Source organism: Schistocerca cancellata, chromosome 5, assembly GCF_023864275.1.
Source record: "Schistocerca cancellata isolate TAMUIC-IGC-003103 chromosome 5, iqSchCanc2.1, whole genome shotgun sequence".
Lineage (NCBI taxonomy): Eukaryota > Metazoa > Arthropoda > Insecta > Orthoptera > Acrididae > Schistocerca > Schistocerca cancellata.
Window position 1 is genome coordinate 625,520,257 of NC_064630.1, and position 17,216 is coordinate 625,537,472.

Consider the following 17,216-nt stretch of genomic DNA (forward strand, 5'->3'; position numbering starts at 1 on the left):
GTGTTCTGTGCTTCAGTATGTATGCTATCATCTGTTTATTATTTAGCGGGTTGTCCTCCACAAACTTGTTTGCAGTCTCCCTTGTTGTATTCCCCATTATCTTGAGATATGTTATATTCTGCTTTACTCAGAAACTGTGGTAAATAGTATCTCCCTCAAGGCCATGGGATGGTATTTATCTGCGTTACCATTAAGGTGCCCAATAAAAACATAAAACGGGCCCACTGCATCACTATGACATATATTAACTGTATTTTGATCATATATTAGGTGTACATTTGTTTGCGGAGCATTTTCCCTTGGTATATTTCTCGTTTTTTTTTTTTTTTTTTTTTTTTTTTGCAGAAGTTGTGTTTTAAATGAGTTACTTCCCAGTGCCGTCCTCAATGTCCCCCTGAGGGGAGGGGAACTTACTGCTTCATTTAAAGTACAGTTGTCAGACACATCTGGCTTAAGTGTTGTCCAGTTCGTTACCTCCTTAGTTATTTGTTTCTGGTGTTTTTGAACGGTGAATACTCGCATCTCCCCTTTCATTCTCCCTTCCGCTCTAATGTGCGTTTAGCAGCAGGGCTCGTCTTGTACACGGTATCCATATTCGTGTTCGACCCATAGTTCCAGAGACTTTTATCCTTCATCAGTGATGGCAAAGATTGTGTTTACATGAAAAGTGCTGTGGTTGTTTGACAGATGCGTAGTAACAAGGTATGTTGTCTTCGATTGTTTAACGGTGTAAGTGTTGATTTTCATTGTTGTTACTATTGTTATTTGTTGTCGCTAGGTGAGTTCCTTACACTAGTTTGTGTTTTCATATATCTATGTTTGTGTGTGTGTGGCTATAATATTCACTGCCGTTCAGTAATTTGGGAACTATTTCGACAATCTGTTAAATGTTCATTTTTTTTTACAGATCAGCAATGGATACACTAGGAATTATATTTGAGCTTCAGTGGAAGAAGAAACAAGGTGTTGCAGGCAGTGGAGAAGATATCGCAAGTATTGGAATATGGGATATGCCAGATGCATCACTCGACTGGATGAGTTTCAAATCTTATTTGGTAATTTTCCGTATTCGCCCTTATTGACTGCCGAACAGCGTCGATTTCATTTTTGCTATTTTATTTTCTTTGGTTTTAATTAATAAAATACGTTGAAAGCCGTGTTTAATAATTTTCTAATTTATGTTTGTGATATTACCCTTTTTGGAATGTTCTGTTGTCACATATGAGCGCGTTTACACGAAAACGTTCCGAACTTGTTAACGTATATGAAGGGTGCTGTAAAGTAACCGAAGTGAAGTTGAAATACAGAAAGCATTATAAAAACGCGATCAGTTATTTATTGGATGGTAAATTTTAGATGTCTTATTACTGAATTGAAGGATGAAAGTGGTCCACTCAAGAATGATAATGAGAAGTGGATGACATTGGAAAGGAAAACGTCAAAAAAAGTGGTGTTAATTATGCATCTGTTAGTTCATTTATTGATTTGCACATTATGTTTGTATTCACAGTTAGATTGTAGAGCATATGAAATGGATGACTACAGATATGAAATATAAATAAATGAACTTGTACCATACACAACATGCCATTATTCGCACATTATATCTTATTCTAAGAGTGTTATGAAAAAGTAAAGTATTCTTTGATACAGAGATATAGACTCTATCCATTGCATTTCAAATAATTTTGATTTATGGTAGATTGCTTATGTTGTGTATCAAGGACATTTACTAGATGCTCTTTATGCTTTTGAAGGTTCAAGAGTTATACTGAAAATGAATATGCTTTAATTTGGGAGTGTTTGGGCAAGTCAAATGGTAGTCTCTTTGTAGGAATTGCTTCACCTTCTCCCTGTACCCCATGGTCCCCACCCAAATTGTACCTGTGGCATGATTGAAGGCTATATGCAACCCCCCCCCCCTCAAAAAAAAAAAAAAAAGAAAAAAGAAAAAACACCAAACCTCTTCAATAAATTCAGTAAAAGTGGTCATGCATTCATAGTTTCATGTATATTTCAAATTTCTCAGCTATCTTTCAAGAATAAAGTAGCATGGAGAACAAGAGTGTCAAAAGTGCTAAGGGCATCTAGAAATCACAAGCTCTTTGCATGATGGCCTGCTGAGGTAGATGAGCTGGACCAGTAACATTCCAGTCAGGAAGAGATGCCCATTCACAAGCTTACTGGACCTACTGATAACGAATAAGACATAGTTAATGAGCCCAGATATGGAGCTGGGAAACCATAAATTAAAAGACAGAAGTGGGATGACCCTCTGCAAAGGGTGGAGAGCGAAGGGAAGACTTAATGAACTTAGTCAGAAATGCTGAAAGCAATTGTACACTGCTCCCTTACAAGTCAGATAGCCTTAAAGTGCAGATATGTTCACAGTCACAGTGTTCAGTGAAATACTGGTAATGCTGGTGCACACTTTAGTTTTATGTTGTGTAAATTATGATGTAGTTTTGAGGGTTTGTTGCCATTATATTTGTTTAAAAAAAACTTGCCAAATAATTTATAGGAGTTACATATAATAGGAGGTGTGTGGGCTTATGTTTCGCTATAATATGGAGAAGCTGCCAGTATTTCTTCTAATAGATGTGGAAGTCTGAAGCACAGTGCTTTTGCTACTAATGTTGTGGGTATTACAAGCCATTGGATACCATCTATCAGCTTCCACAAGTGCCATCTTACCACGCCCCAAGATGCAGCATACATGTAATTTTAAAATGGTGGTCAATACCCTAAACATTTCCATGACACTCAAATATAAGTATGAAGCATAGAATTGTGCAAATTGTTAATACGGAATATTAAGCTAACAGGAAATTGTGGGAAAATAGGGGATATTGAGTGGAGGGGAAACAAATATCTAAAATAACAATGGCAAAATCACAATAATAGCAAATAAAAGTAAGTTCTATAAGAGCAAAAACCAAGTAACTGGTATTGGAAACATGAGTTGTACTGTATAGCGGAACTGGAAAGACCAATGGCAATAAAGAAATCCTGAAATAAATTGCACCCTGCACACAGAGAAAACTAACAAAATGTGTTATGGACAGCATCAGTGAACCTGTTCATGGTATCACAAAACCAAAACTCATTCATATACTTACCTCACCACTGTGGGTAAAACAAAATTTCACAATACCTGTCACTCAATTCAAGATGATGACCAACAATTAACAACACAGCTAAGGAAATTTATAAAATATTGTACTAACATCAATATTTAAATGCAATAAACACACAATCATGCACATAAACACACATACCATGCACACTACTGTGATAAAATGAAACAAAACCATAAAAACGTACTTGCCAGCCAATGTCACCTTACACAAATCTAGTGATAACAGTAATGCCATCAGCAGTATCTCCCGAGTAGAAAAACTTGAAACTTCTCAAACCAGAATCCTTCTGGACAGAACACCATACATATCTAGTACCACCAACAACACCACATATACTGGTTGCTGGTCCAAGATGCAGCAACTTTGGTCAATCTCATGCTTACTCATCAACCGTAATGTCTCACATTCTTGCCAATCATAGCAAATAACTACAGGAATTTAAATGTGCTCAACATGTCATCCCTTACGGACCTACTCATGCACTTTGGTGGCTCTACCATTACCAAAACATAAAATTAAATCTCCAACAATAAGCAAGACACCTCACTAATAATTCCAAACCTGAAAACATGTCTGTTGCCTATAGCTGCCAGTATCAAAATAACGCACTAACAACCTCCACAGTGTCTTCCAATATTATTATCACAAACAGTGCTCAAAGAGTCCATGAGTAGCAAGATTCATGAACAATTTATAGACAAACATGCCGCACTAGAGTGTGCCACCAAACACTCCAACATGCCCGCTGCAAACCTGATACATTTCAAATATTCTGCGCCATTGTGATATTATGCAACACTACACACTTATGTCACAGGTGAATGCTCAAGTTAACCTATTGTGCTAATGAAACCTATGCAAAATTTAGGAAATGTTTACCTGATATTAAGCAAACAGTTTCCTTGATTTCATAAAGTTCATTATTGATCTATCATGGGAGCCACTTTAATTTTAGCCAAATCTGAGACAGCCAGCCCCTGTTTAAGGGGAGTTAGAATGGAAACTTTTTTTTTTTTTATTTTTCGGGTTTTCATCTCATTACCAAATTTGTGACTTTCCGTGTGTGTGTGTGTGTGTGTGTGTGTGTGTGTGTGTGTGTGACTTATAAACTCACATTGGAAGTATTTTATTTTTTTCCACATGAGTTGAAAATGCTAAAATTTTTACATGCATTACTTCAAGATGTAATAAAATTTTATATAGAAGGCTGTGGATTGCTGTGTTATATGGTCATATCCAGAAGAGGATGGGTGCCAGGTTGAGGAAGTTGAAACAAGAGACAAGAAACTTTCTGATGGTAAAACCATAAGAGGCGGGCTGACAGACAAAATGATTGATGAACTACAGCAGTATTATATGATGGCCATTACAAATAATACTGAGGATTTGTTGAAAGTGTAGCAGGTAGTATGGGCTGCCTTCTTCCACAGACTGTCAACTGATGAAAAACCACTACACCACCTTTGCCCTCCTGGACCTGATTCATAGTGCAATTACCACTATGCCCAGTACTCAAACAGTTCATACAGCCATAAACATTCCATCCCAGTCACAGCCATGGATATCATAAAACCTATTTACAGAGACCTGGCAAAATCCTGAATTACTGAAGAAATGTATGCATGGTCAGACTCAAAATCCCAATGGTTTGGGTGCAGGGTGCTCCTGAGTGACTAAAAACAAAAAATTAAGCATATATTGAGTTACAGTTGTTTTGAAACTTCAGAAGACGCTCCTGAAAATTTGCATTTTCTGTTGCATTTTTCCCGAAATCTCAGAAACCACTTCGAGTTGAGTATTCAAATTTTCAGGGAGTAATAACATACATATCCTTATTCTACTGAACTAAAAGAAGAACATAATCTTATGTATAATTAAAATTATTTAGTGTGATGTACAAAAAAGTACACACAATTTTAACCATGTAATTAAAAAATTGTATTTTCGAAAGCAGTGGCTGAAATGCAATTATTATAGTTCAGTAGACTAGGAACATGCAATTTAATGTCCTGTAAAAGTTTCATTTCAGAGGCTACAGTGGTTCCTGAAATACACGGAAGCCAAGTCACTAAATTTAACATTGTTGGGATTGGGTGTTCCAGCTCCCATTAAATAAAGGTTGGCAGTCTCATATTGTAATCTCGAATGAAGCTGGGCTTTTTCCATTGCTTGTCATTTCTGCCCATTATTTATATAATAACAGATGAGTGGCACTACTGAAAATGCTGGAGTGCTGATACTACACATCTGCTTTTACCCATGACATCATCAAAATAGTTGATATAAACCATTAAAGTATTGTACAATATGTGTAAAATTCAAGCTATGACAAGAATTATAGGAATTCTCATGACACCACATCAATTCATTTTGTCACTTGAAAATTTGTTCTGTCTCTGTTTATTCGTGTATGACACAACATGCAACAGCATCATAATGTCAGTGGTCAAAGTTGATATCCTGTATCAATAGATTCAACCCACCTCTGCTGCTTTCAGATGGTCATTGATAAGACCTGTTCCTTACGCCAATTTAAGATTTGGTTCATTGCACAGCAGGTAGATCAGTTTGAATGTAATTTTGCCCACGTGGTGAGGAATCTGGAGCGTACACTGTCGCAGATTAGTCTGAGCCTCTGATTTAGTACTCTCCATTCGACTCCATATCTGAGATCCTGTTGATGAAGCTACAGATGGGAGGTCTGCCTTCATCTCACAAGCAAGACTGGCTGTCTTTACCAATTCGGATAACCCCTGGGAACCAGAGAGAATCTCTTCCAGTTCAAAGCAACACACATCTTCAGTACCAGAGCGAGCCGCCACCTGCACTTCGATGCTTTCTGTGCTCTTCATAGCATCCAGAAGGACCTGTGCCACATGTGGGGTGATCCTCCCTGGTACACACACAGACTGCAAACTGAACTTCTTACCCACATTGGTACCCAAATCCCTAAGGGGCTCTTTTAAATGCCTAAGATGAGACCTCCCAACTACCAGTAATCTCTTCTTCTGTGAGTGCTCATATCTTGGAGGCTGAGAGCCATCTTCTAAAACAGGACTAGTGACTATGTAAGGCTCACGATGTTTATTAGCTACAGATGGTGCCTGAAACCTGTTTGTCAGATGAATGAAGTAGTTAGTGTCCATGATAAGATGAAGTGTGGGAGGTTACAGACTGTGTGTTGTCAGTGTTTGCAGTCAGTCTGAGATCCATGCAGTGGAGTGTACATGGTAAGTGTACAAGCTTCTGAAGGGTAGAGCGTGTAGTTTTTTTGTAAGTAATAATCTCTAGTATTTCAGTGAACTGATAGACATACAAAAAACTGTTCTTGTCCTTTTCCTACATTTAAGTCTATACTCTGCAAACCAACCTGACGTGCATGGCAGAGGGTATGTTCCATTGTACCAGTTATTAGGGTTTCTCGTTCCATTCACATATGGATCGTGGGGAAAATGATTGTTTGAATACCTCCATGCAATGCTGTAATTATTCATTGAGTTATAATTTGAAGTTGGTTTTTGAAACTTTTTCTGTCGTCCATTGTCAATTTATTGTCTTGAACACGATATTGAATGATAGAATGGAGAAAACTGAATGTAGTCTACACACTTTCAGTTCAAATAACTGCATAGATTTTGTTTCAGGGAGATAACTGTGCTGTTAAACTGATAGCACATTACACTTCTTTAGACAACACAGGTATCTCGAGAAAGGCAAGAAAAAGCTGACAGCTGTATTGAAATTATGGACATGTGGCTTACTTAAGAGTGACACTTAACAGTGTGTCCAAGTAATCAGTAACAGGCTTGAATTATAAACCCCACATCTTCCAGTAGTTTGTTTAAATTCCTTCCAGGCTTACATCAAGTCATTGTCCCACTCGAGATAGTGCTACATCTCTGCTGTGTCCTCTGCAAACATACTGTATGAAAACCCAGCCTAAGAAAATTTAACATTCTCAGATTACCACCACCATTGTCCTGACAACTCAGCATAACCTAAATGGATCTGAAATGAGGCTGTCTTAGCCTCACTGATCACTTTTCAAGTATTGTTTTCACAGTATCCTACCAGGTGCTGCTTGCTGGCTTTACAAGTTAGAGCAGATATTGTTTCCCTGGTCCCAATTGACAGTTTAATCGGTAGGTAACAGGTTTTCAGTTAGTTTAAAATTGCACTTTTAACGCTAATTTCCTTTGTGTTTACTGGCTTTGATGGATGAGGTGGCTGGGACGATCTTAATGAATTGAGTGCTGGAAGCAGTGCTTTGCTTAAATTGAAATCTTAACGTTCAGGTCATGAAGGGTTGCCAGACAAATTATAAACCTTCTAAGTACGAGTATTGGTGGTAAGCCTTGTAAATTAGATTGAACCATATAGTGGCAGGAGATGATGCAATTTATTTCTGCCAGCTTGGTTTGTCATCCTTTAAATTAAGAAAGCAATGATATCATGTGATGCTCGCTGATTGCAAATCGGATGCAAAATTTGACACAGTCACCCACCATCTCTAAGCATACAGGCCAGAATGCAGTATATAGAGATCATCATTCGACTAGCTGAGCAGAGTTAAGTTGGAATAGCCTGACATACAGCAAGAGATCTGGGATGGCTGTTCAGGTGTGTAGTGTCAGTCCTATTTTTAAAGCCTGTGCTGTGTTGGTTAGCCTCATCTTTTCAGTAAGTCCCTTGGTGTAATAGGCCTATAAATGTAGAGTTCTCCAGAATTAGTAGTACACCTGACCATCTCTTTCCCCGTTTATGTGTAAAGATGTGCTTTTGAATTTGTACAAAGAACTCATTTTCCTAGTTATTTAATTTTCATGGGTTAGCATTTATTTATTTTTCTCTTTTTTTAAGATCTTCCCAGGTCACTCGAGAACATTGTAAAAATGAACATTCCAAAAATTCATAAGAATATTAGTATTTCACACTCAAAAATACTCTTCAGTGCTCAAAAATATTCTTAAGGACTCTTACAGGGTGTTTCAAAAATGACCGGTATATTTGAAACGGCAATAAAAACTAAACGAGCAGCGATAGAAATACATCGTTTGCTGCAATATGCTTGGGACAACAGTACATTTTCAGGCAGACAAACTTTCGAAATTACAGTAGTTACAATTTTCAACAACAGATGGCGCTGCGGTCTGGGAAACTCTATAGTACGATATTTCCCACATATCCACCATGCGTAGCAATAATATGGCGTAGTCTCTGAATGAAATTACCCGAAACCTTTGACAACGTGTCTGGCGGAATGGCTTCACATGCAGATGAGATGTACTGCTTCAGCTGTTCAATTGTTTCTGGATTCTGGCGGTACACCTGGTCTTTCAAGTGTACCCACAGAAAGAAGTCACAGGGGTTCATGTCTGGCGAATAGGGAGGCCAATCCACACCGCCTCCTGTATGTTTCGGATAGCCCAAAGCAATCACACGATCATCGAAATATTCATTCAGGAAATTAAAGACGTCGGCCGTGCGATGTCGCCGGGCACCATCTTGCATAAACCACGAGGTGTTCGCAGTGTCGTCTAAGGCGGTTTGTACCGCCACACATTCATGAAGAATGTCCAGATAGCGTGATGCAGTAATCGTTTCGGATCTGAAAAATGGGCCAATGATTCCTTTGGAAGAAATGGCGGCCCAGACCAGTACTTTTTGAGGATGCAGGGACGATGGGACTGCAACATGGGGCTTTTCGGTTCCCCATATGCGCCAGGTCTGTTTATTGACGAAGCCGTCCAGGTAAAAATAGGCTCCGTCAGTAAACCAAATGCTGCCCACATGCATATCGCCGTCATCAATCCTGTGCACTATATCGTTAGCGAATGTCTCTCGTGCAGCAATGGTAGCGGCGCTGAGGGGTTGCCGCATTTGAATTTTGTATGGATAGAGGTGTAAACTCTGGCGCATGAGACGATACATGGACGTTGGCGTCATTTGGACTGCAGCTGCAACACGGCGAATGGAAACCTGAGGCCGCTGTTGGATCACCTGCTGCACTAGCTGCGCGTTGCCCTCTGTGGTTGCCGTACGCGGTCGCCCTACCTTTCCAGCACGTTCATCCGTCACGTTCCCAGTCCGTTGAAATTTTTCAAACAGATCCTTTATTGTATCGCTTTTCGGTCCTTTGGTTACATTAAATCTCCATTGAAAACTTCGTCTTGTTGCAACAACACTGTGTTCTAGGCGGTGGAATTCCAACACCAGAAAAATCCTCTGTTCTAAGGAATAAACCATGTTGTCTACAGCACACTTGCACGTTGTGAACAGCACACGCTTACAGCAGAAAGACGACGTACAGAATGGCGCACCCACAGACTGTGTTGTCTTCTATATCTTTCACATCACTTGCAGCGCCATCTGTTGTTGAAAATTGTAACTACTGTAATTTCGAAAGTTTGTCCGCCTGAAAATGTACTGTTGTCCCAAGCATATTGCAACAAACGGTGTATTTCTATCGCTGCTCGTTTAGTTTTTATTGCCGTTTCAAATATACCGGTCATTTTTGAAACACCCTGTATATCCACAGTATTCAACAGTACTCTAATTTGAAGGCATAGTCCATATCAGTTCAGGTAGGCTAGGAAAAAGTCTGACCTTCATGGTCTCAGATGTTATTGAATTTAGCATATGTTAAAATGAAGGACTAAGTGAGGAACACGTGTGTTTTTGTTTTCTCCAAAAATATTCCTGCTCTGAGATACAGCCCTCCAAAGATGGCACTGCGCATACCATTTTGAAGATGTGAATTTTAGAAACAAATTTAAAATGCTGTATCTCTGGAACAGTTCTAGATATATATATTTTTTTTTTAATTTGAAAAATAATTGCTCTATGATTGCAAAGAAATCCTCCATTTGGATTTATCTGTCAAAGTCTTTCACTATAACATTCTGAACTTGTTTGTAATTTATGGAAAAAATATTTTCAAAAATACCAATCCATAAAATATTGATTTTTTTTCCTGTTGATTAGTACCATGTAGGTCTACATTCCCTGAAAAGGAGAGCTTCCACTTTTAGGTTGAACAGGTTTTATAAACAACTGAATGTTTTGCCATACAAAAATTCCTGTTTTATTACCACATAACAGGCTCATAAAAATCAAAACCTAGCCGTATTTAACATAATTTTAGTTGTGAAAGATGAGTAACAGACTCATTTTTCAAGCCATTTTAAATGGTTCCAAAATCTATGTGGAAAGTCCAAAGGCTTAAAGGTTTCAATTTATACAACTTCTGTGCACTCTATTTTGTACTGAAATTAGCCAGTCAATGAACTAAAAATGTGTTCCACTGCTTCAGTATCTTCCTTTATATAGAGTGATGCCTTCCTGTTCAACCAATAGGAACTGGAGCACTTAACAATCTTCAAAATATTGTGAACAGGAAGTGAGCACTGATGGCATTGTTGCATCCTTCAGCTGGAAATCTATAGGCAGCAGCTGGTCCATATAGTAGCATAAAGTTCACTACAGTTTTGTTTAACTCATAACTGGTGTCTATAATCTCTGTGATCCACCAGTCACAGTCATACGCACATGCCACAAACATCCCCCTTCTCAGGTTGTGAATTTGAATATTATCCTGCTGTTTCTGAGGTGTTGGCCGAACAAACGAAATTTCTTCTTTCTTGCTCTTTAAAGTGTGTGCCGTATGAGTTTGCCCATCACTCTGAGTCCAAAAATGTGTCTTCTGAATTCCTTTCACAGGAGTAGTTTTTTTGGACCATTCTTCTTTTTTCTGCTCATGGAATTCTTCGATTTCCTCTTTCGACAAAAGAATGAGGGCTGTGGATGTGTAACATTTCATGACTCGTAAAATCCTCAGCATTCTGAATCACAGTTGTATTTGGTCTGGAAAGATTATGTTTTGTAAATGGTGCTTCAGCAAGCCCCCTTCCCTTGACCAGTAGCACTGTATACCCAGTCAGTTGGCATAAGCGACTTACTCAATTCAAACAGCTGGTAACAGTTTTTAAAATGACTAAGGGCGCCATCAGAAATAATGATGATCTTCTCTGCCCCTGTTTGCAGTTGAAGAATTTTGCCCATTGCTGGCAAAGCATGTGCTGAGTCACATTCTGTGTCATCACTTATAAGTGCAACTCTTGTGGCCTTGTTTTGAAAATATATCACTCATGTAAAAATTGAAACCTGGTCATTATTGCAAAATCACAGTGAAGCACTAAACATAGTTCTTTACCTGTACACACCCTTTCACTTCTGCCATGTGTTGTTGTTGTAATTTCTTCATATGCTGGTGTGTTACTGCTTTCACTGACCATTCACCAAGTTCATCAATGAAATTGTAAAGGGCAACAGTTTTCTTAATTACTTTATTTTCCTCCCATGTTGCATATGTAATTTCTGCTGTCACATATCTAATTTCTACAGAGCTATCTGTTACGTCTTCCAGGCCAAGTGTCTGTAAAGACAATCTTCCCTTTCCAAAGCAGTCACCACAGTCTTGAAACAAACTAGTCTCTCGCTTTACGTCACAGGCTGCTGCTGATTTCACATGCCCAACCAAGGGCGTGCTCCAGTAAGTTCTTCAAAGCTACCCCACAGAGTTCAAAATTCGCGCAGTACACACATAAACAGGCATCACTGGATGGGTGTGTAGTGCATAAAATTTTGATCGTCCAATATGTGAAGTTGTATAGTTGCTCTTATAAAGCGTAAAAGTTTATTTAATACTGCAAGTCATGTACCTTTTCACTTTCACATTTTTTTTTACCTTCCAACTGTTACAGTTATAGTGTCTTTTTGTTGGCACTCTGGCAAGAACAGTCCCATTTATCTTCCAGATAAAATGACTGCACTGTTTGACTTGATCTGCTTCTACAGGATGACCATAATAGGGGTCTGGTCTTCCAAAGACTCCTTTTACAGACCTCACATTTCTTGATTTGTCTGTTGGAATATAGTTCTAAATTGTTTTCTTTGAAAATGTCTATGGAATTATAGTTAAACTTGCACCTTTTCACTGTAGAATGCACAATATTTAACAGCTGAATTGATATTTGTGAAAAATTCCTGGCAAGAGGTGCAAGAGTGCTTTGATTCATTTTCTTCTGAAGATGGAATTTTCACTTTGAAGATTGTAGTCAGTTTTTCTGTAGTGTATTCATCCATAGCTTTAGTAATTCCTCTGTGCTTTCTTGATGCATAGAGCTTATGACTCGACTTCTCTGACCATGGTTTCTTAACAGGACTAACACCTACCTCTGTAATTTACTGATTCAGGGTATTTAATTCTTCCTCTATTGATGCAAAGTCTGCATCATCTGCATCATGGGAGGCTTCACCTGGTTCAGATACTATCATTGTTGTTATTCTGTCAAAACATTCAGAACACCCACTGGAAACATATTCACTTTGAAACAGTCTTCAAATGAGAACACTTATTCCCAACCTGAACAAAGTCTGTTTTTTTGTTTGTCCTACATATCAATCTCTTATGGATATACAAATAGTCTGCACACTTCACTCTCCTGTGACCCCAGCCAGAAGATATTTCAAACAGTCCTTTTCACAAAGCACACTGCAACTGTGTCAACTGGCAAATTCCGCACGAAAACAAAGAACTCACTGGATGCTCTCAGATTATTTAGAAGCCTCTTCAGTAAACAAATTAACACTGAACAATTACAATACAGAAACCTGCAGTGAACAACCATGACAAAGAAACTACAACAAAGTGTAAGAAATATCTGCAGCAATGAAATTGAAAAGAAATAACTGCAACAAAGAAAGTAATAAGAAATAACTGCAACAAAGACAATAGAAATAAACATTGTAACAAAGAAATTAGTAATTAACAACTTCAGCGAAGACATGAAGATTTTTTAAAATAAAACATGTCTAACTTAAAAGTGGAAGCTCTCCTTTATAGAGAATATAGTACTACATGGTACTAATTAACAGAAAAAATTTTAACTTTTGTGGATTGGCATTTTGGGAAAAAAAAGTTTTCTTTGTAAATTATAAAAAAAATTCAAAAGGCGACAGCAAAAGATATATCCAAATGGAGGACACCATTATAATCATAAAGCAATTATCTTTCAAATTAAAAGCTCTAACAAAAATCTAGAACTGTTAAAAAAATTCTGAAATTCGCATCTTCAGAATTGTGTTCGCGGTGTCATCTTTGGAGGCCTGTAGCTCGGGCAGGAATTCTTTTGGAGAGAACAAAAAAAATATGTTTCTTACTTACTCCTGAATTTTAACATATGCTAAATTGAATAACATCTGAGACTGTGAAGGTAACCTCCGTGCCTGAAGTGATATGGATTATGCCTGAAATAAAGTAGTCTGGCACATGCTTATTCATTTCTTTGTAGCACACTGAGACACTCCCAATCATTTGAGAAGACTCTAAAACATCCATAAATTTTCACGAACATTAAAGAAAACTGAAACTTTATAAAACATTTGTGAGAATTCTGGAGTGAACATTCTGGCCAGTCTTGGCCACTTCAGTTCCAGATGGTTCACTGACTTCCCATAAGAAGTATGTTAGTGTGATGCCGTCTTTTGACACCCACGTCTTCAAACTCAGCCCCTGCAGTTTCAAACCTTCTTCATGGATGAGGAATGGAGGGCTATCATACCATATAACCCCTATGCAGCTGTGGGAGTTGGATGAGGAGTTATAGCGGCGTACATGGACATACTGTGCTTACATTTATTATATATATGTATTACCGGACTTTCACAAACATTGTTGATCTATGTAATTTTTTGTTTCAGTCTCAAAACTTAGGAACAGCAGAGGACGTCAATTTCTCTTACGTAGACAGTGAAGGAGATGAGGTAAGATAATCATTGCAGGAGTAATTTTTTTAGATTTTGGCTTCACATTATTCACTATTAATTGGGTGCATAATTTTTATTTATTTATTTTTTTCAGATTCCAATACAAAGTGAATGTGAATTCCAAGAGGCATTAAAGGTAAGATTAATATGAACAAGATCACACATTATTTCATGTATTATGTGAGTGCAGGGTGTATACGACCCGGGAGAACCGGAAGATCCAGGAAAAACCCGGGAATTTTTTCATCCGGGAGAAAACCGGTAAAAACCCGGGAATTGAAGTATACTCTTTTTGTCTTGTTTCTTTTATGACATACGATCTCGTATGTTAAGATCTTTTAATGTTTTACACGTATGAACATAAGGGCTTCCTGCGTCATCGTAGCTGCGCAAGCGCGGTGACGCCTATTATCTGGCGATCTGTTGCAACTGCTGAACCGAACCCATGTCTAACAGGTCGCGGGAAAATATTGTGAATGGTGTTTTGAAAAGCGCTACATTCAAAGCAGATTTACTTATACGCAAGATGAATTTCTTAAATCACAAAGAGTTTCACTGTCATTTAAAAATCAACTCTTTCAGGACGACCATTTAGAAGAATTTCGAGTCCAGAAGATCAGACATTTACGTCATTATTAAAAATTTTACTGGCACATTTGTGTGATGTATCTTAAAGTGTAACACGCACAAAAAAGATCAACATTATATGTGGAAACTTAGCTTCTCTTTCAGCTTATTAAGCTTCGAGACCAATATTATATGTGAGTGCTACGTGTGTTTATTTAAACCATTAACTTTCGTTATTTATGTGTTCGCGCTACTTAAGAGTGACATTCCTATTGGCTGACTACATCACGTGTCCTATGCTGTCATCAGCTGGTGAGATCACGCTTACAAAAGCGTATCGCAATATCGATTTCAGTGCTTCGGAAAGTGCCATGCGGTGTCTGGTGGAATTCAAATTTATACCTTCGTAATACGAAAATATGCCGCATACATGTTGCTGCACATCAAAGGTGTCCCCCCCCCCCTCCCCCGAGATTCATTTTCTAAAGTGCTGGGAAATTCTACGTCGGTATATAAAACAATAAACATTCAAAGGATTGATGAGTTTTACAGTGCGGAGGAAGAGTATACTGTCACTTACCATAGAAAAAGTGTACTTTCGCCCGGGAGAAAGTGTATTTTTAACCGGGAAATCCGGGAATTTTTTTTCGTTGTCCACGTATACACCCTGGAGTGGCTGTTGCTCCGCTTTTGTGTAAGCACTTGTGCATTCTAAATAATTTGAATGGAAATCCTATCCTGCTTGTTCCAGTTCAAGCATCAAACGTTTTTGGTATTTGACAAGACCAGAAAATGGGTCATGGCTATAAATTGCTGTAGGTAACAGCTACAGTTTGTGTACTGGATTTGCAAGTTATAAGGAGAAGACCCTATTTTTACTTTCTTTTTTTTTTTTTGAATAGATAGATTCATGATCTCTTGTGATACACTTTTCATTTACAGGATGCTAGTTATACAGATACATTTTTCTTTATGTTCTTTTGTGTAAATGGCCCCTATTTTTTTATTTTGCGCAACACTGTATTCACCACGGAAGTGAACAGTATGATCTTTTTTCCACGTTTGGGAAAGAAAGAGAGTGAGTGCACACTATTATGTCATTTGAAATATATAGCCAAGTAAATTAGTGCTTCTTGTGTTCACAGTTGAATAATCTTTTATTATATTGACTTACTGATTTACTAACTTCACCACTGAGTCAACTTAATGTTATCATCTACATGTGCTATCTTTTGGACAAGATTCTTACTCTTATGAGGAACTTCTGCCTGTGTTACAAAGAGTATCGGCAGAGTAGGTTGTTTTTGTAATTTATGTTGTAGTTCTGTTTCCATCACAAGAGTGATCATGTGTGCTGTAGCACTGATAACTATCGACAGGATGGAAACATTAGTATTAGGGATGGCAGTAACTTAGACTCTGGATAGTGAGCTGTGGTTATGGTGAAAGATGTAGGTATGCTTGCCATGTGTTTAAAGCTAGTCATAGGAGTCCTAAGTAAACATAACCTGTCAGTTGCTGACATTCACCTTATTTAAATTAGTGAAGTTTGTAATGGATGTGCCATAACTACCTCTGTAGTGCAGGGACTGTGATAATAGTTGAATAAAGGGTAGACTAATGTTCCCAAAGAGGAATACAGTAGATTACTTTCTCCCACGATAGTCAAATAATTCAGGCAGTGAGTAGAAGATGGGAAACTGATGATTTACCATAACACTTTTGTATGCAATTTCCAGTCAGCAGTTGGTGAAAATGCCCCCAAGATCCCACATTTCAAAACAGAATGTGACACAAAGTGCAAAATTAGGATTTGATTAATGTTTTTGACACAATACTTTGATAAGGGTGATAACATTTTAAATCTCATAAAGATGGGTGATGTGTATGAGTTTGCTATGAGAGGTTATGACATTCCTTGGAGTCCAGGCACATACACAGAACACCAAAATTAAACTAATTCTAATGAGTTAACAGCTAATATGTGCAGTGCTTCAGGACAAACAAAGTTTATTGCTGATAGGACCTTTGGAGTGCAGTGCAGACTTGTATGGAAATAGGTGTTTGCCGCATGCCAAAAATTATGCTGTACAGTCTAAAATAAGTATGATGATCAGTTTGATGTGAATTTGTTCTCATACATTAACATGCTTATCCCTTTATGGCGGATGCAACACACAATCCATAATTGATTTCAGCTGGTAAATAATTAGTCGCCGTCTTCGCAGCACTGATATGGCCATATTGGATTTTTGTCTACTTGTGCACCCATTACCTTTTGTACCTTCTGAAATTCCAGAAAGATGACACTGTCAAACAAGTTTATTCCTCATGGTTAACGTGAACGGCAGCATCATTCTTTGATGTTGTTGTTCAAAATATATCACAGCTGCGAACAGGTACCATACATTCATATAACAAAATATATTATATTGAAATACAGTCAGATGCTCTTACTTCAATTCCGAATAAAGTATTTGTGCTCTTTTAAGTGGTCATTTAAACACACTTTCTGGGTACACCTTGTACGCATTATATGAAATATACAGGATACCATTGCTAGTCTGTCAATCTGCTTATAAATGTTATCATTAAATGAATAGTACTTGTGACTGAAGACTAGCTGGCAGAATTCTGTGAATCTGTGGAGTGGTAACCTTGGCGCATATGAGTCGATAGTAG

The 17,216-nt window shown here is 37.9% G+C and overlaps 1 protein-coding gene across 3 annotated transcripts in view; it reads left to right on the plus strand.

The window, feature by feature from the left end:
* The first annotated feature begins 569 nt into the window (after nt 1–569).
* Nucleotides 570–17,216, plus strand: part of LOC126187330 (uncharacterized) — a 155,017-nt gene continuing 138,370 nt past the window's right edge. The window contains exons 1-4 of one of the 3 annotated variants that reach the window (XM_049928349.1): nt 570–702; nt 908–1,055; nt 13,902–13,964; nt 14,062–14,103. In XM_049928349.1, coding sequence (XP_049784306.1) covers nt 915–1,055; nt 13,902–13,964; nt 14,062–14,103 — 246 coding nt within the window. In that variant the 5' untranslated portion in view covers nt 570–702; nt 908–914. Of the gene's footprint in view, nt 779–907; nt 1,056–13,901; nt 13,965–14,061; nt 14,104–17,216 lie in introns of all 3 variants that reach the window. The other 2 variants (XM_049928350.1, XM_049928351.1) reach the window with 2 other exon arrangements.